This window comes from Coturnix japonica, chromosome 19 (assembly GCF_054131305.1).
Source record: "Coturnix japonica strain WE chromosome 19, WE-NBRP24, whole genome shotgun sequence".
NCBI classification, from domain to species: Eukaryota; Metazoa; Chordata; class Aves; order Galliformes; family Phasianidae; genus Coturnix; species Coturnix japonica.
The window spans coordinates 10,761,180-10,786,599 of record NC_140681.1 but is presented as its reverse complement, the minus strand read 5'-3'; the positions used below and the strand labels follow the sequence as shown (position 1 = coordinate 10,786,599).

The 25,420-nt window shown below is 46.8% G+C and overlaps 2 protein-coding genes across 4 annotated transcripts; both read left to right on the top strand.

The window, feature by feature from the left end:
* The first annotated feature begins 23 nt into the window (after positions 1–23).
* On the top strand, positions 24–8,905 carry KIF3B (kinesin family member 3B). 3 transcript variants are annotated; one of them, XM_015881776.3, is made up of 9 exons: positions 24–81; positions 1,754–3,192; positions 3,777–3,878; positions 4,542–4,664; positions 4,776–4,894; positions 5,126–5,239; positions 5,624–5,729; positions 5,933–6,111; positions 6,383–8,905. In XM_015881776.3, exons 2-9 carry the CDS (start codon positions 1,810–1,812, stop codon positions 6,474–6,476), a joined length of 2,220 nt encoding a protein of 739 aa, XP_015737262.2. In that variant the 5' UTR covers positions 24–81; positions 1,754–1,809; the 3' UTR covers positions 6,477–8,905. The 3 variants fall into 3 exon arrangements, with proteins under 3 accessions (XP_015737262.2, XP_032304502.2, XP_015737264.2); XM_032448611.2 differs by lacking the exon at positions 24–81 and adding an exon at positions 1,032–1,158; XM_015881778.3 differs by lacking the exon at positions 24–81 and adding an exon at positions 1,298–1,317.
* A 1,351-nt stretch (positions 8,906–10,256) lies between these two features.
* On the top strand, positions 10,257–25,420 carry ASXL1 (ASXL transcriptional regulator 1). Its single transcript, XM_015881881.3, has 12 exons — positions 10,257–10,586; positions 13,505–13,587; positions 15,528–15,636; positions 16,698–16,818; positions 16,894–16,991; positions 17,295–17,388; positions 17,664–17,816; positions 18,225–18,388; positions 18,492–18,588; positions 19,038–19,143; positions 19,555–20,170; positions 20,897–25,420. The coding sequence occupies exons 1-12, from the start codon at positions 10,527–10,529 to the stop codon at positions 23,813–23,815; spliced, it is 4,620 nt and encodes a 1,539-aa protein (XP_015737367.2). The 5' UTR covers positions 10,257–10,526; the 3' UTR covers positions 23,816–25,420.

Sequence of the window (25,420 nt, the reverse complement as noted above, 5' to 3'; positions counted from 1 at the left end):
GGGGAGCGGCGGCCATTCCTACCGCTCCTCTTCCGGTGCCGCGGGAGGAGGCGGCCGCGGGGCTCCATGGTGACGGCGCAGGTGAGTGCGGCCCGGCCCGGTGGGCCCAGGTGTCCCCTTAGGGCCGGGATTGAGCTCGGGCCGAGCGGGCTGGAGGTGATAGAGGGAGCGAAGCGGGCTGGGCTGGGCCTCCGTGCTCAGAATAGAGCAGGGAAGGACCGAAGGACAAAAGCGGCCCGGGCGGGATGTGTCAGCTCCGAGATCGGGGAGACTCGAGCCGTGAGGAGGCGGTTGGTGGGTTTGGGGGGTGTCTGTAGTGAGGTGAGAACTGATGGGACACGGGGCTGCGGGCCGGGATGGGCGCCGTGTGTTGGGCCCGGTACCGAGCGCTGCTGATGGCCGGGGTGATGCTCCCATCACATACAGCACTCCCTTATGGGAAGCTGCACGGAGTCACAGTGCTCGTAAGGGACCTCTGGAGATCGGCTGGTCCAACCCTGAAGGCTGGGTGCTTCTTAGGTGCAGCTTCTGTGATAGAGCAGTGATGTGTTGGCATTGCTGCACAGGGAGTTCTGGGGTCACTGTCCTTGGAGGCGTTCTGGAGCCATGGGGATGTGGAGATGTGGAGTTCTGGAGCCATTGGGATGTGGCTCTGAGGGATGTGGTCAGTCGGCACTGTGTGTTGGGGATCTTGAAGGTCTTCCTTAATGATTTGCTATGCTCAGTTTGCTGCTTGCTGTGGTCATTGGGTGTCCACCTCCAAATGTATTTGTTACACCTTGAGCTGTATCTGGGTTCTCAGAAAGTGGATGAGCTGTGCGTTCTTCTAAGTGACCTCTTCATTGTTGGTCGGTGTTGGAGTGCAGCTCACTGCAATGATGTACTCACCCAACTGGTTTGCTTGACCATATTAACAGACACAATGGCTGTGCTACATCTGGCTGCCTTAACAACTTGCTTTGTAGCCAGTTTGATTGCATGGCTGTGTGAAAACTCTGGTGTAAAAATCGTTGTCTCTTGATTCTTGACAGAGCAGGAAAATAACAGCAGATTTCCCTGGTGTGGAAACATTCAGGGGATGGGAAATGGGCAAACTGTTTAGTGGTGTTATTTTGAATCCTCACAGCTGCTGTTGCCCATTGGAACATCCATTGTGCTGTAAGTAGGCTTCTAGAAAGCAACGTCACAAGTTTTAATTCATGAAAAGCTTTTGGGTGGCATTCCAATGCACTTCTGTTGCTTCAAGAAAATAATGGGTGTAGGTTGTAAGCCTGTAGTAGCAGGATGGTCCTGATGATGCACCACGTCACTTCATGTGTGAGTTAATTGTAAAATAAAGGTCTCCTAAAAATGAGAGGTTTTCTCCAATACACTGGAGATGTTAAAAGGTCACTCAGAAAATACCACATTATTTTGGTGGGTGGGTGAAACACTTCATCGCAGCACCTGATTGATTCCCTTTCAGTCTGTATTCCAGGCAGTATGGAGACAGCAACTCTGTACTGGATTTTCAAAGGAGGAGGTTTACATCAAAAAGCTACATGATACCAATTGGCAGACAGGCTTTGGCCAATACTACTCTCTTAGCTCAGGCCTTTTTAAGGTTTTTATGTTGTACATAATTCTTCAAAATCCCCCAGAACATAAACAGGCAAAATTCTGCTTGAATAGATGAGCTGAATCTTTGACTATTGGCAAAATTGTCATCTGTAGAAAACTGCCATTGTTTATTCCTCCTTTGTTCTTGTTTTAGGCTTCTAGCACTGGATCATCTGTCGATCAGATCACATCAGCCACAGACGTGCTGTCATGTCTAAGTTAAAGAGCTCTGAGTCTGTTCGGGTGGTGGTACGATGCCGGCCGATGAACAGCAAAGAGAAGACAGCTTCGTATGAGAAGGTTGTTAATGTGGATGTCAAATTAGGGCAGGTGTCGGTGAAGAATCCACGGGGAACATCTCATGAACTGCCTAAAACTTTCACTTTTGATGCTGTGTATGACTGGAATTCCAAACAGGTTGAACTCTATGATGAGACCTTCAGACCTCTTGTGGACTCTGTTCTGCAAGGTTTCAACGGGACAATCTTTGCTTATGGGCAGACTGGAACAGGGAAAACTTACACGATGGAGGGGGTGCGTGGTGATCCTGAAAAAAGAGGGGTCATCCCCAATTCTTTTGATCACATCTTCACCCACATCTCTAGATCTCAAAATCAGCAGTACTTAGTTAGAGCTTCTTATCTGGAAATATACCAAGAAGAAATCAGAGACTTGTTATCAAAGGATCAATCCAAAAGGCTGGAGTTAAAAGAGAGGCCAGACACAGGTGTATATGTTAAGGATTTGTCTTCCTTCGTTACAAAAAGTGTCAAAGAGATAGAGCATGTCATGAACGTGGGAAACCAAAATCGCTCCGTTGGTGCCACCAACATGAATGAACACAGCTCTCGATCTCACGCCATTTTTGTGATCACTATTGAATGCAGTGAGCTGGGACTTGATGGAGAGAATCATATCCGTGTTGGAAAACTCAACCTGGTAGACCTTGCAGGCAGCGAGCGCCAAGCTAAGACTGGAGCACAGGGGGAAAGGTTAAAGGAAGCTACGAAAATCAATCTTTCTCTTTCAGCTTTGGGCAATGTTATATCTGCCCTAGTAGATGGCAAAAGCACACACATTCCGTACCGGGACTCAAAGCTAACTCGGTTACTCCAAGACTCATTGGGTGGCAATGCCAAGACCGTGATGGTGGCCAACATAGGCCCTGCCTCTTACAATGTAGAGGAGACTCTCACGACGCTGAGGTATGCCAATCGTGCCAAAAACATCAAGAATAAGCCAAGAGTGAATGAGGATCCCAAGGATGCTCTGCTACGTGAATTCCAGGAAGAAATTGCTCGACTCAAGGCACAGCTGGAAAAACGGTCTATTGGCAAAAGAAAGAGGAGGGAAAGGAGGAGAGAGGGCGGGGAAGAAGAGGAAGATACTGAAGAGGGTGAGGATGAAGCAGATGACAAAGATGACTATTGGAGAGAGCAACAAGAAAAGCTGGAGATTGAAAAGAAAGCTATTGTTGAGGATCACAGCTTGGTAGCCGAAGAAAAGATGAGACTGCTGAAAGAGAAGGAGAAGAAAATGGAGGACTTGAAGCGAGAGAAGGAAGCAACAGAAATGCTGAGTGCTAAAATCAAGGTAGAATTCTTTGCCATGCTTTCATACTTCTTGCAAACAATTCGTTTATGCTACAGGGAGAACAGCAGGTTGCTTAAATTGGAAAAATATTTCCAGAATATTTCCAGAATAGTGATTTGTGTTTGATCAGAAGATTTCATTTAGTTTCCACCGTTAATTCCGTTCTCCAATATTCATGAGTTGTTGCATTGTTCTTCTGTGCTGATCTTGTGGAATCTCCAGCAATCTGCACAATAAAACGTGATGATACATCTTATCGCAAGCTGTGAAACAAACAATGCTTCATTGTGCAACATATCATTAGCAAGGTTTTTTACATGAGAATATGCATTTTAGTTCTTTAGATAGGCCACGCTGCAGGAGTGTGTAGTTCTAAGCAAGCTATGGCTTCATTAACCCCTACATTTTGTAGGGATGTTTAGAAATAGCCATTGTCATAAAATAATGGCTTAAAAGAGAATGTTAAGGGAGGTGCCCTCGTGAAGAAGTTGGATAAGTACAGAGACAGAAAGTTGGGTTCTGGAGGAAAGACTTGTTAGCTGGTGTCCAGGAGGGAAACTTACAACCTTGTGTTTTTCTTTCAGGCAATGGAAAGCAAGCTTCTGGTGGGAGGGAAAAATATTGTGGATCACACAAACGAGCAGCAGAAAATCCTGGAACAGAAACGACAGGAGATTGCAGAACAGGTACAAGCAGCAACATTAGTTACTTTGTACCAAAAAACCCCAAACCTACCTGCAGAACCTTTATAAAATGTTGTATGAGGAGAAAAGGTAAGAAAGTTTGCACAGGGTTAACCCTGGCATTGCTTTAATGGCAATTGTTCATTTCAAAAGAAGGGGCAATGGCTTGTGTCCTATTTGTTGTGTGAAATTTGGAGAGGCTTGTTATAGTTCTCATCCAGTTTTTCACATGAAACTTTTATATCCTATCTGTGTATGTGAAGAAATAATTGGAAGGCCTCAGACTCTGACAGTTCAGCTGTTAACTCAAGATGGGTGCTTATTAAGTGATGATACAAGCTTATTTTCTGTGATGCGTTCCTCGTTGGTGATTCTCTGACTAGTATGAATTGATTAAAAAAGAAAAACACAGCATTTAATTACTTTAATTAAAGCTTGAGCACTTATTCACACTATCTGATTCCGATAGACCCTTCAGCAAAATAAAGACAAGGAGGAGCTAATGCTTCTGGTATTTCTAAGGCAAGTGATAGGTAGAACTAGAAGCTAAAGCAAAAGCCCTGGAATCCAGGGAAGTAAAAACCTCCTGAGTGTTGGATTCGTGCATGTCTGCCTGGAGGTGGCAATGTAATTGTGGTCTCTGATATTGTACATGACATTCTTCAGAAACGTCGGGAGCGAGAAATCCAGCAGCAGATGGAAAGTCGGGATGAGGAAACACTAGAGCTGAAGGAGACCTATAGTTCTCTTCAGCAAGAGGTGGATATAAAGACAAAGAAACTTAAAAAGGTAAAAAGAAAATGACTCCATACCGCCTGGGTTAGAAATAAAATCAGCTTGTGTGTGAGCCTGAGAGAAACGTTGGCAATTTATGACTTTGGCTCCCATGGTCTGTTCCAGTTATTTTCCAAGCTGCAAGCTGTGAAGGCAGAGATCCATGATCTCCAAGAAGAGCACATCAAGGAGCGCCAGGAACTGGAACAGACCCAGAATGAGCTTACGAGGGAACTAAAGCTAAAGTAAGTCCCTTCACTTCATTGCCTGCCAGCAACTGTAACACAGATTGTTTCTATGGGTGGGGAGTGAAAGGAGGGACTGAATTCAAATGCTTGCAGAACAAGATTTAAACATGAGAAAGCTAAAACATTCCTCCCTTTTCCAGGGCTGTATTAATTCACAGGAGAGGAGCAGAGAGAGTCATCAGCTCACTGTGTTTCTTGTGTATTTCCCATTTTTGTGGTTGTATGCAGGCACCTGATTATTGAAAATTTTATTCCTTTGGAAGAAAAGAATAAGATCATGAATAGGTCCTTCTTTGATGAAGAGGAAGACCAGTGGAAACTGCATCCCATAACCCGTCTGGAGTGAGTGTACTTCTAATTCTTTAATTAAGATCAAATTGTAGGTCATATAAAGCCCTCTAGTTGCCAAAAACAAGGTACTCCATCAGAGAGAATCATGGTTTTAAAATGGCCCTCCAAACTTCTTATCTTCTTGCTGTATTATAAAACAAAGTTTTCATTCATCTAAGTAGGTTGAATAAAATAGGAATATACAGCTTGGAAAAACTTCTTCTAGGTGAGCCCAACATTTAAATGTAAAATACTGTAGAAAGAGTTGTTCTGGGAAATGCAGTCTAGATGGTTTCTGCTCGCTTGAAATACATTTCCAAATGTTTTACCTCATAAACTCCAAGAGGAGTCTTCATTTTTGGTGTGTAATAGCCTGAATATGTGTTTTTTTTCTAGTAACCAGCAAATGATGAAAAGACCAGTGTCTGCCGTAGGATACAAAAGGCCGCTGAGCCAGCATGCCAGGACATCTATGATGATTCGTCCAGAGGCTCGGTATAGGGTAAGCCCAGATGTGGTTACAGCCTTCATGCATTCACCTTCATAATCAGAGAAATGTGAATTTCAGAGGGTTGTTAGTTCTTCTATGGGTTGTACGGAGTGTCTTGCATACATTTATAAAGTCCTGCAGAATAAGTTTCCAGAGGGAAAAGAAACTATTTGTATGAAAGCGTACAGACTTTGATTCCACTTGTACTTCTACAGGCAGAAAATATTGTATTACTGGAACTTGACATGCCCAGCCGAACAACAAGAGACTATGAAGGTCCAGCCATTGCTCCCAAAGTTCAGGCTGCTCTAGAAGCAGCTCTGCAGGATGAAGACGAGATCCAGGTGGATGCTTCAACCTTTGAGAGCACTTCAAATAAAAAGCCAAAATCCAGGTGAGTCAAATTTTTAGTAAGTAGACAAGATGGGAGAGTTACAGATACAATTGCTCTCTGTCTACAGCTCTTATCAGTAAAGCTATGGCTAACTTGGCTGTAAAGCAGAGATAGATAGAAAGAAAGGAACATAGGGCAGTAGAGAAAGCTGGGACTGGTTAGAAAATAAATCCAGTTTAAAAAAAATCAGCTTTGGAAGATAAATTTTGACAAGTAACAGGTGACATTGTTGGGGCTTTTTGTTTATTTTTTTTCATTTTTACTTCTTCAGGCCTAAAACTGGAAGGAAATCAGGGGGATCCTCTTCAGCAGGCACCCATAGTTCTCAGCTCTACCCACAGTCCCGAGGGCTGGTTCCAAAGTAAAACCAGCAATTCCTCTCCAGGGCGTGAACAGCTTTTGCCTTCTGAGAGCAGAGACAAGTAAAAACCTGCAGAGAGACCTCCCAGCCAGACTCCAACCCTTTCCCCCTGAAGGTGGCCTCTTTGCTGTTTAACTGACTGGTGCCAGTCCAGGTACACTGAGCCACAGGAAGATACGTGTTTGCAATTCAGCATTTGGCCTCTGTAGGAAACAGATTTTTAGTTAGGAAATCAGAAATGCATGAGGTACGTTACAGTGTATTAGAAGCAATGGGAAGCATGGGGATCACCTCACAGCGTCACCGTCTCTCCTCCTGCACTAGCCCTTTTGCTGCACTTGGCTTTTTTGTTGGGCAGTAAGAAGACAGAGTTGAAAGTCATCTCAACAGAACCACCGCTCCAGAGCTTCATAGTGAGAATCAAATGAGGTTAAAAAGCAGAGGATCCACCCAAACTTGACTAGGTGCACAGTTTTTCTTCTTCCTGCTTGAAAGACTGGCATCATCATTTGGGGTTAAGAAGTTGAATGGGCAGATTGGCAGCTGTCAGCATGCACTCACCACCAGATAGCTGTGCCTCCCTTTCAAACTGTAGGACAAAAAGGGGACTTTAAAGAATTTTGTTGCTTTCTAGACAGGAAGCAATAGAAATTGAAGTCCTTTACTTGTTTACAAGCATAAGTAAGTGCTCCTCTAAACTGACCTCCTACAGATCACAACCCTACCAACAAGAACCACCTTGTCAAAGAATCCATCTGCATTCCAGTGCCAGCTCCACAGCTTGCTTCCTCTTTGTTACCTCCATCTTTAGCCCTGTATTTGAGACCAGTATCCACACAGAGTCTTTGAACGGTGATGTGGTGCATGGCAATTTTCTCAGATCAGCCACTGATCACAGGAAATGTAGCATTGGCATGGAGCTATCTTCTGATCAGGCTCATAGGGCTGACTCTGCTCTCCCCTGTAAGCTGGGTTGAGGGTAGAGCACCACGACAAGAAGCCGTCTGTGAGTGCACTGTTCTTGTAAGTATGGTCCTCTCCCTTGGTGTCTAAGGAGCTTCAATATATGGTACCCTTTGTGCTTCACCCATTCCATATTAGAAGCTTTTCCTCTGCACCTCCCAGACCAGGCAGGGCCCAGTGGGAGTGAAAGCACACGTAGCCAAGTCTGGATAATGGATTCTGGTACTAAATCCAGGGGTTGTAGTTTGAAAACAAGGGAGGAAGAACTCCTGCTTTTAATGGTCTCTCTGCAAGCTGCCCTATGACTTAAGCAGGCTACCGTAAAGCTGCAGGCTCGTGTGGCAGGGTTGAGGGAGATGGAGCTGCCATGTTGAAGACAAGAAGGTGTCCCTGTCTAGTGTTGCACAGCTCATTCATAAGTTTTAGTTTGTTGTATATTGAGACTTGGGATGTTACATTTTCTGGTTGCTGTTGGCTGTCATCCTATGAATGTTCTTACCTATTTCCTCTCCTTCATTGATGACTTCCTCCAGACTGACATGTGTGAGTGTCTAAGGAGACTTGCCTGGTTTTAGAAATGCTCTGATATATGGACTCTACCTTGTGTGCTCGTTGGCTTCACCCAGGCTGGAGAACTGCATTATATCTGACCCCCATGAGCAGGAGGAACTGAACACTCAGCACAGCTCACCTCTGCATCTTGCTGGCATGGTGCCTGGGTGAGCCAGCTGCCCGGGTGGGCCTGGTTAAACTCTAAGTCAGCTGCTTTGATTCGTGGAGTGCTTTTCTGGATCACAAGATTAATATATATATACACGCACATATATATATATTTTAGTTTTGGTGGAGGAAAGATGAGCTTGCCTATAACTGAGAGAGCAGTCATCTGACATTTCTTTCAACTAGAACATGGAAACCTGGCATAATCTTCCTTTTTATAAAGCACTGTTTATGTGCAGAGAGCCTTTTAATTAGCTCTCGTTGCATAATGTCACCTCTTCCCTCTCCTCCGTCTTTCTAGCACATAATCTTCTGTACTTTGACGTTTTCAAAGGTGTTTGTACACTGTAAATGCTCAGAGAACTGAAGTGAAACAAGGGGGTTTTACAACCTGATATACAGACACGTGTATGTACATACCTTTATGTACATGGATGTTTAACGTGAGTATGCACGCGCAGCCACATTGTGTTTGCACACTCACCCTTCCTCACTCACCGCTATCCCATAGGGAATCCTATATTAAATTCAAGTGCTGGAAGCTCCCCTTGTGGCAGGAGTGGGATGGTGGAACTTACAGTGCAAACCCAATCTGTTCTCATTGCAGCGTTGACAAGCTATGGTTGATATGTCAGAAAGGCTCTGCTTTTCATTCTGTAGAAACTCATTAGCAAGGTGAAAGAAATTCAGTAGGATGGAAAAAACAAACAAAAAAAAACAAAGAATAAAAGCTGATATTTAGTCATTGCATTGGGATGGAGCTGTGCTTAGAGATGTGCTTAGTGTGCTGATCTCTGATCGTTACAGGAGCGTTTAACAGCCTCGTTTTGATGGACGTACCCATGTCCAGCTACTTGGTGGCACTGATATGAAGGGAAATAAGTCTGAAATACATTTATCTGAAGCTCTACATACCGAGTGTTGGGTCAAAGCTTGTAATGCACATTGCTGCCAAGCTGGATGTTATCATGCTGGCTGTTATCTGAACCATCTGGGCTTCAGGTTCACTGCCAAAGCCAGGAAATCCATCAGACTCCTGCAAGGCGCCCTCGGTCATTGTGCACAGCGTTTCTCATAGGGACATTTCACATCCTTATCGCTGTGATCTGTACAATGGGATCTTTGCATCCAGAGCAGCAGCACTCAGGACTTCCTTAAGGTCCTTATTACAGATCCAATGACTTTATAGCGTTATAGGGGCACTGCTCCCATCACACACACACACACACACACACACACAGCTGAGCTGGGACCCCCCCGAGTGCTGCTGGTGCTGCCGGCCTTCCTGTTGTTATGACACCGGTGGTCCCGGTGCTGCTGCTCCCATCCCATACACAGAATCACACACAGAATCACACAGAATGACCCGGGTTGGAAGGGACCTCAAGGATCATGTAGTTCCAACCCCCTGCCTGGCAGGGCCACCAAACATACACCTTTACTACATCAGGTTGCCAAGGAGACCCCATAGAGACCCCATAGATCCCCATAGAGACCCCATAGATCCCCATAGAGACCCCATAGACACCCCATAGACCCCATAGATCCCATAGAGACCCCACAGACCCCATAGATTCCCCATAGATCAGGTTGCCCATGGCCCCGTCCAACCTGGCCTTGAACACCTCCAAGGACGGGGCATCCACAACCTCCCTGTGCAGCCTGTTCCAGTTCCTAACCACTCTCCTAGTGAAGAACTTCCCCCTAACATCCAACCTAAATCTTCCCTCTTTTAACTTCAAACCATTTCCCCGTGTCCTGCTATTGTCAGCCCTTTCCAAGAGTTGACTCCCCTCCTGGCAGTAAGTTCCCTTCAGGTATTGTAAGGCTGCACTGAGGAATCCCATCCCGGTATTTCTATCCGTGTTAATTCGGATCATGTAACGTGCCCCCATTAATCTCCATCCGCTTTACGGCCCCACAACCCTCCCCCTCCTCCTCCTTCCTTCCCCTCCCGCCCCACAATACCCAGCAGCGCGCGGTGCCCTCTGGGATCTGTAGTCCCCCAGTGTGGGCGGGGCCTTGTCTCCTCATCCCCTCGTCCTACATCTCCCGTCACCCCCCGCGCGTTGTTTTCCTTCAAACTCCTCCCGTCTCTCCTCTCTCTGTGTGTCCCATCGCGGCCGCCGTCGCCTCTCCCCGCTCTGGGCCCTTTGACCCCGTTGTTATGTCGGGCCCGCTCCGTCTCCTCCCGTATCTCCCGTAGCCGCCCCCGCCGCTCTCCCCGCCCATCCCCTCTTTCTCTCTCTCTCTCTCTCTCTCTCACTCCTTCGCCCTCCCGCTCGTTCCCTCCTCCTCCTCCTCCCTCCTCGCTCCCACAGCCGCCTCTATCGCTCCTACAGCCGCCCGCCGCCCTCACAGCGGGACGAGGATGAGGGAGATGAAGCAGCGCAGGAAGAAGGAGCGCACGTGGGCCGAGGCCGCCAGGCTGGTGAGGAACCGAACCGAACCGGGGGGGGGACGGCGGGACAACGGGGGGCGGAGGGGCCTGTGTGTGTGTGTGTGTGTGTGGGGTGGGGGGTGGGGGGGCCTTGTGTGCGGACATGGCGGAGCTGCGGGCCGGGCCTCAGCCCCACATCAACCCCATCAACCCCATCAAACGGGAGGGTTGTGCTCGGGAACGCGTGTGGAATCGTTTGCTGTGAGCTCGGGGGGCTGCAGCTCACGTCTCTTTGGGTGTGAAAAATGATCGGGATTTTGTTTTCCCACAGCAGGACACGGGGTAAATGGTTTGAAGTTAAAAGAGGGAAGATTTAGGTTGGATGTTAGGGGGAAGTTCTTCACTAGGAGAGTGGTTAGGGCCTGGAACAGGCTGCACAGGGAGGTTGTGGATGCCCCGTCCTTGGAGGTGTTCAAGGCCAGGTTGGACGGGGCCATGGGCAACCTGATCTATGGGATCTATGGGGTCTCTATGGGGATCTATGGGGTCTCCTGGGCAACCTGATGTAGTAAAGGTGTATGTTTGGTGCCCCTGCCAGGCAGGGGGGTTGGAACTACATGATCCTTGAGGTCCCTTCCAACCTGGGTCATTCTGTGATTCTGTGTGATTTGGCCTTTGTGACTTTGGCTTGAAAAACTGGAGATGGGCAGAAGTTGGGCACCGTGGAGCTGCGCTGTGTCTCTATGAGGTCCCGGTTCTGTGAGGCCATGGGGCAGCATTGAGCCTGGGCTGCAAGCAGCACTGGGCCATGTGGCATCAAATCCCCCTTGTTCTGAAATCCTGAGCTCCAATGGGTGAAGAACTCAGTGTCTTGGACTGCCCCGAGCACTGCACTCAGTGTGTGGCTGAGCAGCTGTTTCCTGATGCATATCTTGAGGGATATGATTTAGCTGGGAAGTATTGGTGATGGTTGGACTAGATTATCTTCTAGGTCTTTTCCAACCTTGATAATTCTGTGATCTTCACCCCTGTGAAGCCATGAAGATCCCCTTCCAGACATGGCTTCTCTTGTGTCCCCTGGGCCAGCACCTCGGGTATTGGCACAGAGATGTCAGGTCCTCAGCAGCATCACGGAGCCATTGAAGGACCAGAAATAGAACCATCTCCTGCTAGATTATCCACTTAGACACACCTGCAGTTGCATAGCTGCACTCCCAGCTTGCAGGACTGATTGTAAATCCACTCAAAATAGATCTTTATTTAACACTAGGCTTCCAAATGCTCCCTGTCAAAATGCTTTTAATTTTCCTTTCTGACGTGCGCTGCTGGATTTCATATTCCTCTCCATGTTTCCAAGAATCACAGGTAAAAGTGCTTTTTAGTGTTGCTGCTCCTACAGGGCTAATGTTATGCATATCCTTATAAACAAACCCTTAGAGATGAGTCTGGAACCCTGGCACTATTTGATGGGCACTGTCAGAGCTGTGTGCCCACACTGCTTATGGTTCAGCCTCCATCACTGGCAACGTAGGAGCCTCAGCTCTGTGTTACAGATGATGGAGGAAGGCACCTCCTCTGGGCAGGGAATAGCTGGGGTTGGTGGAGATCCTGTTGGAATCCCCTCCAATGAGGCAGGTAGGGGGTGATGCTGCTGGCTGGAGGTGTGTGAGCTCACTCCCCTTCAGTGGTACGTAGCTATTGAGTGGAAATCATTCCCAAGAGTGCAGGTTCTTTTATGTAAGTGCTCGTTTCTGTTCAGTTTTAGGCTGTGTCTGACACTTGAGAGAGACTTTGTCAGCTGTGAAGGATTCCCTTGTTTTCCAAGGCAGGAATGTCCCATTCTGTGGCTCTCACGTGGCTGCAGTGTCCCCTTATCAGTGCTTGTCCCATTGGGGTGTGAGGAAGGCACAGAGATGGTGACCTACAGATTCTTTGTGGTCAGTGGAAGGAGGTGTGATGGAGCTGCACTGAGTTTGGCCTATTGCTTTCTTTGATCATTTCCTTAAACTCCATGTTTTCATTGCATGTTATCTCAGGGTATGTGGGTGCTCCCCAGCAGCTTACTGACACCTGTTCTTGTCATCTTCAAACACCTGAAGGTTTCATATAGGGTGGCTATAAGTAAATCCTTAATCAGAAAACACAGCTGAAGCTCAGAGCCCAAGAGCTCAGGGTTGGGTTTCTGACCCAGGGATGGGGTGGAGATGGAGGCAGGCTGTATCTGCAGGGACACCCAGTCTTCTTTCTGAGTCCTCGAGGTTCTTCCAGGTACTGTGGAGCAGTAATTCCCACAGCCCTTAAAAACAGATATACCCGTCAGCCTAATTCTTCATGTGTAAGCTGCAGTTCTGTTCTTCATATGATATATAGAAGGACAAGGTGTTATCTATTTTATTGCCTTTTTAGTGTCTGACTTGACTCATTTTCCTTCGAAGGCACAAGGTTTACACCTTTTTTTAGCACCTACCCATCATTTTTTCCATGTCCTTTACCACTGTTGTTATCTTATCCTGAATTCTCCCCTTCTCAACACTTACCCACCGCGCTCCCCTTGATAGATGAACTGAACGCTGTAAGCCAAGGAAGGAATGACACAGTTGCCCAGTAATATTTTTATTGCCAGAAAAATGCTGGATTCCTTATTGGGAGGTAGGAAGGCATATGGTTGGGAGAACATTTTACATCACTAAAGGTCTCTAACTACTATGCTGTACAGTTTTAAAGGCTGTTTGGTAGCAAATTGATATTGCATGTTGGAGTCTAGTGAAGCTCCCCCTGGCTTTTCATGTGGTGAAGTCAAGGCTTTTGTTCTGCTTACTATGATGTTGAAGTACCTGAAATTTTTAGCACCTCTGTAGATAAATAAAGCTCCAAGAGGTGTATTTCTGGCTCTGAACCCTGGCGTATTGAGCAGTTCTGTGGACATAGATACAAGCTTGTGATGACACCTGGGGTTTCTATCTTTTCAGGTGCTGGAAAACTACTCAGATGCTCCCATGACCCCAAAGCAGATTCTGCAGGTCATAGAGGCTGAAGGACTGAAGGAAATGAGGTTAGTATTGATGATCTCATGTAAAACCCGGCGTGTTCATGGAGCAGGCTGCATAGAAGGCCCGAGCCGTTCTGTGTGACTCTGCCTCATCCCCAGCCTGCTTTCCTGCTTCCTTTTTTCCCTTTCCAGCATGGTGATTTCAGTTGACAATACAATTATTTATAATACTGTGTGTTTTTTTTTTCCTTGGATTTTTTTGGTAACCTACAGAGTTCCCTTCATCCATCTATTACAGAATAAGTGCCCATTGCTGATCAGACTGCACTGATTTACTGTTTACCTGCATACTTATCTCATAAGTAGCTCCTGGTGCCTTCTACTACTGGGCTTAGTTTGGTAATAGTTTCTGTCTCCTCTGCTGCTTCATTTCTAGAGCAGATGTTACATTTTAGGACATTTTAGAAGACTCAGAAGGGTATCGCTGTATCTTACAGTGCTCTGCTGGCACTTCTAGTGCTTCTGAGCTCTGCGAAAGCACTGTTTATGTAGTCGTGGCTCTTGACATTGTACAGATGATATGTCCTCTTCATCGCTCATCTGGCTGTCAGTGGATTTCCTTTGGGGTGTCTGCTTTTCCTTCCCCTTGTTAACTCTCTGCTGTAAGAAAAGCCTGTTTTCTTCCCGGTGTAATTGTTCACAGGACACAGGCAGTGATCCTGTCTAGCTAAATATGCAGCAGGCTTTCCTGCTACATGAATAGAAGCCCTTCCTGAAAATGCATTTCCTGAAGGAAAAGGCTTAGCGACTCAGGAGGGGGTTTTCCCTTTGAATCAATACTGAGGCTGTGCTGTCGTGGTCTGGGGGTGACCCCAACCTGTTGGAAGGACCCATTCCTTAGCGGCCCTATGGGCTCTGGGCTAAGCTGGGATGTCAGCACCCAGCAGTAGAGCCAAGATCTTCCTCCTGGAAAAGTTCTATTTGTTTTTCCCTCCTTTTGGGGAAAAAAAAAAAAAAAAGAATCTGTTTTTTCTGTGTTTTTTTTTGTTTTGGTGGGTTGTTTTTTTTTGCCATTTCAAGAAATGTGGCTGGCTTACTTGAAATGTTCTGCTGAGTACCAAATGGAAAGCACTGTCTGACAGGCCAGAAGGCTGGGAGGTTTTTTCATGGTATCTAAAAATGATTGAGGGTGATTTTCGTCTGCTGCTGAGGCTTGTGAATCAACGCCCAAAACCCAAATGCACTGAGAGTGGAAATAGCAATGATTCTGAGCTCAGTTTTCAGTATGAGGATGACTTTCTTTGATATCTTTTTGTCTCCATCCAGTTTTCAGTTTTGCTTTTAATAACGGTGAAAACAGGGCTGCTTTAATGTCTCTTTCAGGTAGCTTTCTGCGTGCCCCTGTGTGACTTACTGGAAAACATGAGGTTACACGGCATGGAAGTTCCACTGCTGTGTGTGTAGGATGGTTGCTTTGGTCATGAATGGCAAAACTGGGGCATTGCAAAGGGCTTGTCAAGTGGGTTCATCAGACCTTTTACATCCAGCTCTGCCAGTACAGAGTTCTGTCAGGGGAGACATTCCAGAACTATGTATGTGTACCATTTTTGCTGTTTCTGTTTTCGTTTTGCTGCTGCTGACTAAATCTGGTTTTTAGTAGAATCAATCCAAGTCTGACAATTACAAGCGGAGTAAGGGAGGAAACGTGTGATGAAAGAAATAACTAAAAATGACCAAGAGTAACTTTAAAATGAGCCTAACGTTTCCTGTTCTCTGCAGATTGCTTTGCTGTGATGTGTTGAGGCAAACGTACAGGTCAGAATGGGAAACAGTAATACTATTCTTACTGAAGTGCCTGTCCCATAAAGATAATGAGTCTCATCTTTGTTTCCCTCCGTCAGCAACTGATGCTGATTTAAACAGGACTTTCATTTTGGGCTGTTTTCTTGATAAGGCCGTTTCTGGAAATGACCGAGTCCCTTTTGTGCCCTCCTGTTTTTCAGTGGCACCTCTCCCCTGGCCTGCCTCAACGCCATGCTCCATTCCAATTCCAGGGGGGGCGATGGGCTCTTCTACAAACTGCCCGGACGGATCAGCCTGTTCACACTGAAGGTAAATATTGAGTCTGTGCTCTTGGTTGAATGCCGAGCTGTGAGTTCTGCTTGTTATGCATAGCTGAGTGTTAAACTGTCGCTGAGCATCATAGGAGCTGAGTGTGCTACATGTGAGATCATCATGTGAAAGTGTGTCTGGAATTCATTATTTAATCGTAGCTTTTGTACCTTTCTGCTATATTCATCCATATGTGGTACATTCCTTTCAACCCCACCTATTATTTAATGAATTACACAAGCAAGATAAATCCTTACTCCAGTTTTTTGTTTTCAACTCAGGTGTTGATAACCAAAATAGTCCTGTTTCACTCATCGAGAGCCACAAAGGAACGTGGCCAACCAGCAAATCATGTTGGTCTGAGAGCTTGTAGCTACAAGTAAAATCTTGATAGCAAAATATATTCTCATTCAGAGTTCTCTCTGAAATGTTTTATTTTAGCCTTTTATCCCAGTAATCTCCAGTGTTGAAAATGCCTCAGGCTTTTCGTTGGTGTTATTTTGTACTGTTGGATTCCCTGATGAATATCAGCTTTATAGACAACTGATATCTTGTCTGTTACTCCATTTGCAACTCTTTTACCACCATCAGAAAATTTGGTTAAATTGTCACACTCTGGGGGGAAAAAACAGAAGGAATTGAGTTGGTTTAGGTTGCATGGTTAGTAAATGCATCTCCCAGGCTTGCTATCTTAGTAGCTGGCTTCTTGAGTGATGCCTGTTCTTTTACTGGTAAGGATGAGATATGAAGATTGAGATATTTCTCTTCCTTAGAAACTGCTTGCTTGATTCCCAGGAATGGTATAAAGTCACTAATATGTACTTCAGATATATCTGAGTTATTCATCTTGGAAATATCTTTAAAGTCTGCTAGTGGTTCACATGACTTCTGCTCCAGTAGGAGCCTAAACATTCTTAGGAATATCCTTCTGCATCAAAAGAGTTAAAACAGGGAGGAGATTAAAATAAAATGTGTATCTGTGAAACCAACAGCTCCCTTGGTTTAAACGGTGGGGACTGGGAGGAGGACTGCAGCCACCTGAGTTTTGTTTGTCCATTTAGAAGGATGCCCTGCAGTGGTCTCGGAACCTGTCTGTGCCAGAAGGGGATGAACTGGAGGATACAGCAGATGCAGAAAGCTGTGAGTCCAACGAAACAAGCACTGTGAGTGGTGATAATGATGGTAAGTGTCTAATAACATTCATCTTGAGCTGCAAGTAACTACTTCTGTGTCTGACTGAGGGCGCGTCTGTTTCAGTGTCTCTTGACGAAACCTCCTCTAACGCCTCCTGTTCCACCGAATCTCAGAGCAAGGGTCCATCTACTGCCAGGGAGAGCAACAGAACAGCCTCGCAGGTAGGAGAAAGGGCAGCTTTCCAGGTTAGTGTGGGTTAGTGTGACAGGTATCTGTGCACACCTGGTCCCTCAGGGAGAGTGGTGGGGCTGTGTCTCCTTAGGTGAGGAGTTCCTAGGAATCATTCAGTTTGGAAGTTTTCAATTCTCTACTGTTTGTAAATGCAGTTGATGACCGACACTTGAAGGTTTACCTAGAAGCTAGGTGGTTCTTTACCTGGGAAATACGTTGCTTGGAAGATTATTTTGCCTTACCATTGTGTCTTTGTGCCTTTGTTTTGTGTTTATTTTATTTCTGGCCCACAGACAACCAAACAAAAGAGAAAGACAGGTGTAATGCTGCCACGTGTTGTCTTAACGCCACTGAAAGTAAATGGGGCACACATGGAGTCTGCATCTGGTGAGCTTTGGTGTTGTCTTGATGATTCTTATAAACACATGGTTAGCTTTTAATCAGTGGTCCCCAATAGAAAGTTTGCCTGAGGACTTCTTTAACATTTGCTGACAGTACACGTGACTGAGTTGTGCTACTGGGGGTACATTTGTCTCAATGAACCAATAACCTGTAAGAGTTGAACTGTTGTATTAGCAGATAATTCTTATGGGCTAAAGCTCCTCTGCAAGTTGGTCTTCCCCTGTTCTTTGCCTATTTTTGTAAAATCCCATTGCTTTTAGGCTTTGCAGGAAGGCATGCTGATGGGGAGAGCAGCAGCACATCCAGCAGCAGCAGCAGCTCTTTGGCTCTGTGCAGTGCCACCTTGCGCAGCCGAACAGAGATAAATAGGGATCCTCCACAGCTGCTGAGAGGTATCCGGAAGCCCACAGCTGGTAAGTGCTTCTATTACAGTCAGGAGAAAATTGGCCATAAAAGCCAGCAGTGTTGATGTCTCTGTATTTCTGAGCAAAGAAAACTATTTCTTTAGAAGGCTCTTGGTCTGGATCTTCCTCTCCAAACTTAGTGAACCAGTTGTTCAAGAGTTTCCTGCCATGGAGAACAGCACTGAGAACTGTGTCTGTATGTGACAGCATTGTGACCTCATGTCACAATTCCAATTGCATGCTTAGTATTAATTGGCATGATTGAGGAAGCTGTTCTTCATGCTTGAATGCTACAGTCTTTACTCCTTTTGCTGCAGTAGTTTACAGTGTGGTCTGTTGTGGTGTCTTCTTTGCCCATAATGCTGATAACAATTTTATACAATAATGTTCATCTTATTTGCCTCCCTTAAACTACAGGGCAAATGAAACGAAACAGGGGTGAGGATATTGACTTTGAAACACCTGGTTCCATTCTTGTCAATACAAACTTGCGAGCTCTGATAAACTCCAGAACCTTTAACGCACTCCCATCGCACTTCCAGCAGCAGCTTCTTTACCTCCTTCCAGAAGTTGATAGACAGGTATGAAGGTGCAGCACATGGCTGTTTTCTGTTCACCTTACTGGCTCTTTCTGGCAGAACAGCTGAAACACTGTTTTCTTTGTCCTGTTTTTTGTACCCTAAGGTTGGGGCTGATGGGCTGATGCGTCTCAGTGGCAGCGCTCTGAATAATGAGTTTTTCACCCATGCTGCTCAGAGCTGGAGGGAGCGCCTGGCTGACGGTGAGTCGCTTTGCTTTCTCAGGTGGTTGCAGAAAAGGTACTTGTTTCATGGGCTTTCTTCTGTCCCACTTAGTGAGTGGGAATGTTGTCTGACTTGGCAGTGTATGGGGCTGTCTTGCCCCTAGCTTATCTTCATCTTCCTTTAAAATCATAGATTTCATTTTCCTATCCAAGGGATATTCAGAACAAAATAGTGGAGGTGTAAAGCAGTGACAGACTTACCTTTCCTTGAGTGGTGACCTACAACTGGTAAAGCACAGTGTTTAGTTTCCAGGTTTACTTGAGGCTTTGTGACTGTTGCATTTAAGTGGTTGCAGGCAGCATATGTGGATCCATAGTAGAGTGGAAGGCATCTATCCTTATGTATAACTTCTGTACTGTTAATAGAGATTGCTTTTGCAAAATCAGTTTTGTTTGGAACTGGATTTCAGCATCTTCAATCCCTGTAGGTGAATTCACACATGAAATGCAAGTTCGAATTCGGCAGGAGATGGAAAAGGAGAAGAGGGTGGAGCAGTGGAAGGAGAAATTCTTTGAGGACTACTATGGACAAAAGTAAGGAATTCTGCCTTGTCTGTCCTTTTTATTAATGCTTAGGCAGGTGGCAGTGTGTGGTTCTGCTTTTGGATATGTGAGAAGGTGGTTTCTTCAGGGGAATTGGTTTGGTCAGAGCAGAATTTTATTGCCCACCTGTTTTGTTGTCTGAAGACAAGTTAATATTATTTGTTTTCCATCACAGATCTTTATGTTTTTCCTGTTTCCCTTGCTCCCTGTGACAATAATGTGGGATAGCAGATACACAGATTATCTCATTGCAGGCTGACTTAATGAGGTTTTGATGAGTCTCCGCTTTGTAATCTGTATGTTACTATGTATAGTGGTGACGGTACCGCTATGAAAAATAGATGAAATGCTTAAACTGGGATGGGCTTTAGATTTTCTCTGGTTTCTGCGTTTGCCTTATAGGTTGGGCTTGACCCAGGAGGAGTCCCAGGAGCAGAATTTGGTGCAAGAAGACGCTGAGAACAGGACAGCACTGTCTGTTAAAGGAGAAACAAGGCTGCCACGCGGTCCTTCCACGCGGCAGAGGGATGGGCACTTCAAGAAGCGATCCCGGGCCGACCTGCGATGCAGGGCCAGGAGGAGCCTGTACAAATTGCGTGATTCTGAGCAAAAAGAGGCTTCCAAAGAGGCTGCTTCTGTGGGACCGGATTCCTCTCTTCACAAAGACACAAAGCCTGAGGTGGACCTGAAGAAAGATGACCTGACAAGTGCTTCTGCTGCAGTACTGAAGCCAGAGAGTTCAGAATTGCATCTCTCTCCAGAGACTTCCAAATTGCACAGTAAATCGGAAGATCTGTCGTTGGCAACTGCAAACAGAATTCCCTGCTTGTCCCAGGAGAGCTCTGCTCGAGAACCAAAGGACCAGAAGAGGAAATGCTTTGAGGAGGCTGCCTCTGCCTCCTTCCCCGAGAAGAAGCCCCGGCTTGAAGATCGTCAGTCCTTTCGTAACACAATTGAAAGTGTTCACTCAGAAAAGCCACAGCCTACTAAAGAGGAGCCAAAAGTCCCACCCATCCGGGTAGGAAAGAGAATTATAGCTGCTTGGTATCTCAGGGCTCTCACGCTTAGTAGCATCAAAACATTATTAAAATGTCAAGTGTTGTCATGTTAGCAGAAGTGGAAGGTTTTCATTGGCAGAGCCAGCTGAGTACCTCTGATTGCCCCAGTTTACTATCTTGTTTAGAAGGGCAAAGGATGGAAAATCATCCCAAGGTCTCTGTGCAGCAGTGCAGCATAACCTTGACTTACTGTGTTAATTATAATTTCTGTGGATGCAGAAATCATTTTTCCTGTAACCAGCTGACTCGTTGCGAAAGAGACCTTCAAGTCCTACTCTTTATCCTGTGTCATTTCCCCGTTCCTTTCTTCTGGGGGCAGAAAAGTGTTCCTTTAGACCTGTGCTGTTTCAACTGGAGGCATCCATCTTGCTAGCTTCAGAGCATTCACCCTGATGTAAAGGAGACCATTTTGATTTGTGAAGGTCTGAAGGCAAAGCACCCATTTCGTGTTTGTCTGCTGGCTCTGGTAAAGCAGTGTTAATAGCGAGTGAGCTTTATGTCCCGCATGACAGAGTGCATAAGCAGAGGTTAAGGGAGCCCTGCCACTGCTCTGCCAAAATTTGGGTTTAAGTTGGAATTTTAACTCCTTAATGAACTATTGCCATAAGAAGATGTTAAGAAAATGCATTTTGCTGTCTGAAAAAAGGTCCGTGCGTTAGAACTGAGTGTTTCTCTTTTTCTTTCAGATTCAACTTTCACGTATTAAACCACCCTGGGTGGTTAAAGGTCAGCCAGCTTACCAGATATGCCACAGGATCATCCCCAACACGGAGCCCTCCGCCCGGGGCAGGAGCGGGGCCAGAACTCTCGCAGACATTAAGGCCCGTGCTCTGCAGGCCCGAGCCCAGCGAGAAGCTGCTGCAGCCGCCATTGGTGGTGGGGGAGGCCCCGGCGGAGGCAGAAACACTGAGGGGGGAGGAGGAGAACCCAGCAGCCATCGCAGGCGTAGAAGATCAAAGAGAACTCGACGAAAGCGCTCATCAGATCTACAGCGAGCACAACTACTCTCGTCTCTCTGTCTGAATGGGGAGCAGGCCGGCTCTGAGGCAGCCTCTGGGGGAGCCAGCACAAATTCCTTCGCCTCCTCGAAACAAGACTCCTTTTCTTCAAAGAGTGAGGAGAGCAGCGTTCTGGAATGCGCCGCAGGCACTGGCTCAGGGGAAGCTCAGCCAGGCCATGGCACACCTGGAGGGCAGTGCTGTGATGCTCCGACTGCATCAGCATTGGACAGCATGGCTTTGGAGAGGCCAGAGGAGAGCCCCGAGCAGCTTTTCTGCAGTGCGAGGACTGAAGCCTCGTCATGTGCTGCCTCACAGGAGGGGCAGAGCACAACGGTGATGCACGTGGTTCCTCCAGCAGTTGGTCTGTCTTGTCCTCAGGCGCAGGGAGCTGAGATTGGCCCTGCAGAAGGCAGGGTTGTGTCAGAACTCAGAGGTGTCAGTATTCCCACTGTGCAGTCAGGTTATCCTGCTGACGTAAAGGAAAATTCCACCAGTCATCCAGCTCTTCTGCCGGAGTTGCCGTCAAGTGGTAAAGAATGCCGTGAGCCGAAGGTGATATCGAGATTCAGATTTAATGGCTCTGAAACAACATTTGTGGAACAAAGCATGAAAAATTATAGTGGTGACTCCAAAACAGTGACTGCTGGAGCAGAGGAAGGAGTGCCTGCACTGTGTGACTTCGCACACATGCAGGCAGGGAGAGAGACTGACGGCAAAGCAAGCAATGAGGAACAGAGTGCAGAATCTCTGTTGAAATCCTCTTTATGTGATGGCTTTATTTCTCAGAATAGGATAGAAACCTCTGAAAAACTGAGGGAGAGATGCCTCAGAACAGAATCAGAAGACGAGTGCCAGCCATTGAGAGAGACTCAAGAGTTGAAGGCAGGTGGAGATGATGAAGTACGGAGTACACACAGTGAATCAACAGATACCGCTTCAGATTTTGAAGCTGACATGGCTGATGAGAATGTGGAGATGGAGATATGTTACAGAAACCTCAGCTGTGGGGAGGTAGCTAGGAAGGGCTCCTTCTGTCACAGCAGCACCGAGGAATGTGATAAAATCAGTTCAAAATCATCTCTGGAAGCAGGCAGTCTGCCCTGTGTTGTGGACTTCCCTTCAGTGGACACAGTGAGCACTGCACCTCTGCCTCAGAGGTGGGGACTGCATGCACCATTGCCCCCAGAGCCTGAGAGGCCATCGGGTTCTGCTCAGCACGTATCCTCTGATGCCAGCAGCCCTTTGGTGAAGCAGCTGCTTAAGGGGAACCGTCTGCTGGAAGAGATTCTCCCGGAATCTCACACCAACATCAAGGTGGAAGGTGCACAGCTGCCTCCAGACAAGCCGTCAGAAAGCCTCTCTGTGTCAATGGAGAGAGATAGCAGTTGCTACTTTGTTAAAGAATCTTCCCCAGATGTGCAGATAAAGACGAATGCCATAACCAGGGGTGACGACTTCCACCCAGTGAGACCTTCTGTAGATCCCCAGGAGAAGACGTGTGGGTCAGGAGCAGCGTTGCCTGGAGCGGAGGATGTGGAGAATCAGCCTGTTCCAGAAAAACATTCCAAAATTGGCTTAACTTTAAGCTGCCAAGACCAACTGGCAAATGTGGCAAGTGCCTCTCAGAAGCCTGAAGACACGAGCCCTCGGGAAAGAACGTTTTCTTCCTGTGGCTTTGAAGAGCAAAAAGAATCATCTAAGGTCCATCGGGTGCCACAGCATCACCCATTAACAAATATCAGCACAAATCAAAGTCCTGAGAAGCTGAACCCGACTCCGGAGCCTCCGTTTTTATCTCCAAATGCAGATTCTCTCAGCCCAAATCAGATGGGGAATACATCGGTCAATCAGAATTATGTTGGAGTTCAAGGCAAAAAGCTCTTTGGTTCTGGTTTTCCTTGCAACCCCAGTGTTAGGCTACATCACTCAAAGGCTTCGGATCAGGTTTCAGCCATGGGAGCCTTGGCCCCGAGCAAACAGATTCCACTGACCAAAAGCTGTGCGCCTGCAGAAGGAATGCCGGCTGCAAGGGAAGAGTGGACTTCAAAGCAGCACGTGAACACCCTGGGAGGAATTAAAAATGAGAACGTGTTGGCATGTGGCGGCCCAACCAAGAACAGTGGGGAGAGCCAGAAGGATGCAGCACCAAACCCCACGGAGCCGAGGGAGCATTCACAGGGTGTTCCTCTGGTGATGGACTTGCCGTTCCTGAAGCTTTCAAGGGAAGCAGGAAAAAGACACAATCACCCTTTGGAGCCTTCTTCCATACCCTCTCAGTTGAATATCAAACAAGCGTTTTATGGGAAGCTTTCTAAGCTGCAGCTCAATTCCACCAGCTTTAATTATTCATCCAGCGCTCCAGCTTTTCCCAGAAGCCTTGCTGGAAGCATGATGCAGCTAACCCACAAAGCAAACTTTGCTGCAAACCATAATGCGTCCCTTTCTGTGCAGATGTTTGCTGATAGCAGCAGCGTTGAAGAAATATCCTTCAAGTGTTCGTGCAGCCTTAAGGCCATGATCATGTGTAAAGGCTGCGGGGCGTTCTGTCACGACGACTGTATAGGACCCTCTAAGCTTTGTGTATTGTGCCTTGTGGTGAGATAATAAATTATGGCCATGGGACAGGTTGTATATTCAGTGTGCGTCTTTTGATAACGACTGATCCTAAACCCGTACACAGAGTACTATCCCGTTTATAGTAGGAACGCTGTTATACTTTGTTTCGGTGAGGAGAGTTGACTCAACGATATCTACAGTGCGAAACCCTTCCTTGCTCACCGCGACACCCTGATTTCTGTGGGCCGTGCCCCACTGGAGCCATCCTTCTGCTTTGTGCTATGGTGGACGTGCTGGCTGTGCCCTGGGATGTGCGCTGAAGCTGACGCCTGATGCTGAGAAGCAGTTTGCTGTGACACCCGTGGACCCTCCGGAAAGGAGATCAATGCATCCAAAGGAACTGGAACAGGGTGTGTTCTATTTCAGGGCTGCTCTAGGTAAGCCCCTACAGTCTTCCACTCTCTCCTTCTGCCACCTCCATGGTTGGGTTGTGTGCTGAGCACGGCAGTGCAGGCAGGGCCCCGCGTGGTCTCCAGTGCTGCGGTTGGACATGGTGAGCAGCAAAGCACTCCACACATGGAGCCACGAGAAGAGAAATAGGCAGCACGTGCCAAAGGAATGGCTCCTGCCCTGCAGGGCTGTGCGTGGCTGTGGGGCTGCATGGCTGAACTCGTGGCACATATCAGTGCAGGAAGGCTCCGAGAAGGCTCAGTTCGTTGCATTGCAGCCCTGCGGTGAGGACCTTAACATGACAGCATCTGACCACTTGCAAGTGTCTAGCTGTGCATCTATGTGACCATCATCTTAACATTTAAAGCAGTGTTTTTTCATTATTATTATTTTTTTTTTAATATATATATTTTCATTCTTGGATGTATAAAGTGAATTATTTGGCTCCTGTAAGTATCCTCTATGCATCTGTTTGATCATGTATTTATATGTTGTACACAGTACTGGCCAACTCTGTAAATGGATGTAATGTACATAGTACAGAAAGGGTTCTTTTTTTTCCTTGGATTTTTCGGGCTCTCCAGCAGTATTGCATTAAAGTGGTGTTAGTTGTTAATCTGCATCTGTAGTCAGAGCCGCTGTGTTCTGTCTTGCCCAGGGTGAGGCTCTGCCCGCTGTGCCCAGGGCTCTGTGCTCACTCCTGGGCCCTGTTGCAGTCGCTGTGTCTCCCAGTGGTGCATAAAGGCCTGGATGTCCTCACATCTCTGTTGGCCAACAGCAGAACGGCTCCTTTTCCTCCACAGCAACTACTGAACGTCAATTGCTTCAGCGTGGGCAGAACTCAGACGTTCCTTATGGAGACGGTAGAAGGAATAGGGATGTTTTTATTATTATTATTATTATTCCTTTTTTTTTCTGCTTGTACCTTTTCTAGCTCTCTCCTACCTCCCTCGACTGTGCACTTTTGGTTGGGTTTTCTTTTTTCTTTCTAATGGAGGTGCAACCCTTGAGGGCTGCCCCAGGTTTGGTCTCTGCAGCCGGGTCGTCCTTCACCCACCTTTGAGCCTCGTGAGGTGGGGGGCGACCGCCCAGGGTGGGAGCGGAGGAGCGCGAACCAAAGAGAGCAGCGTGGTGGGCTCTGCTGCTCGGGGCCGCCTGGTGTACGTCCCTCGTGTTGGAACAATAAACACTCGATAAAAGCCG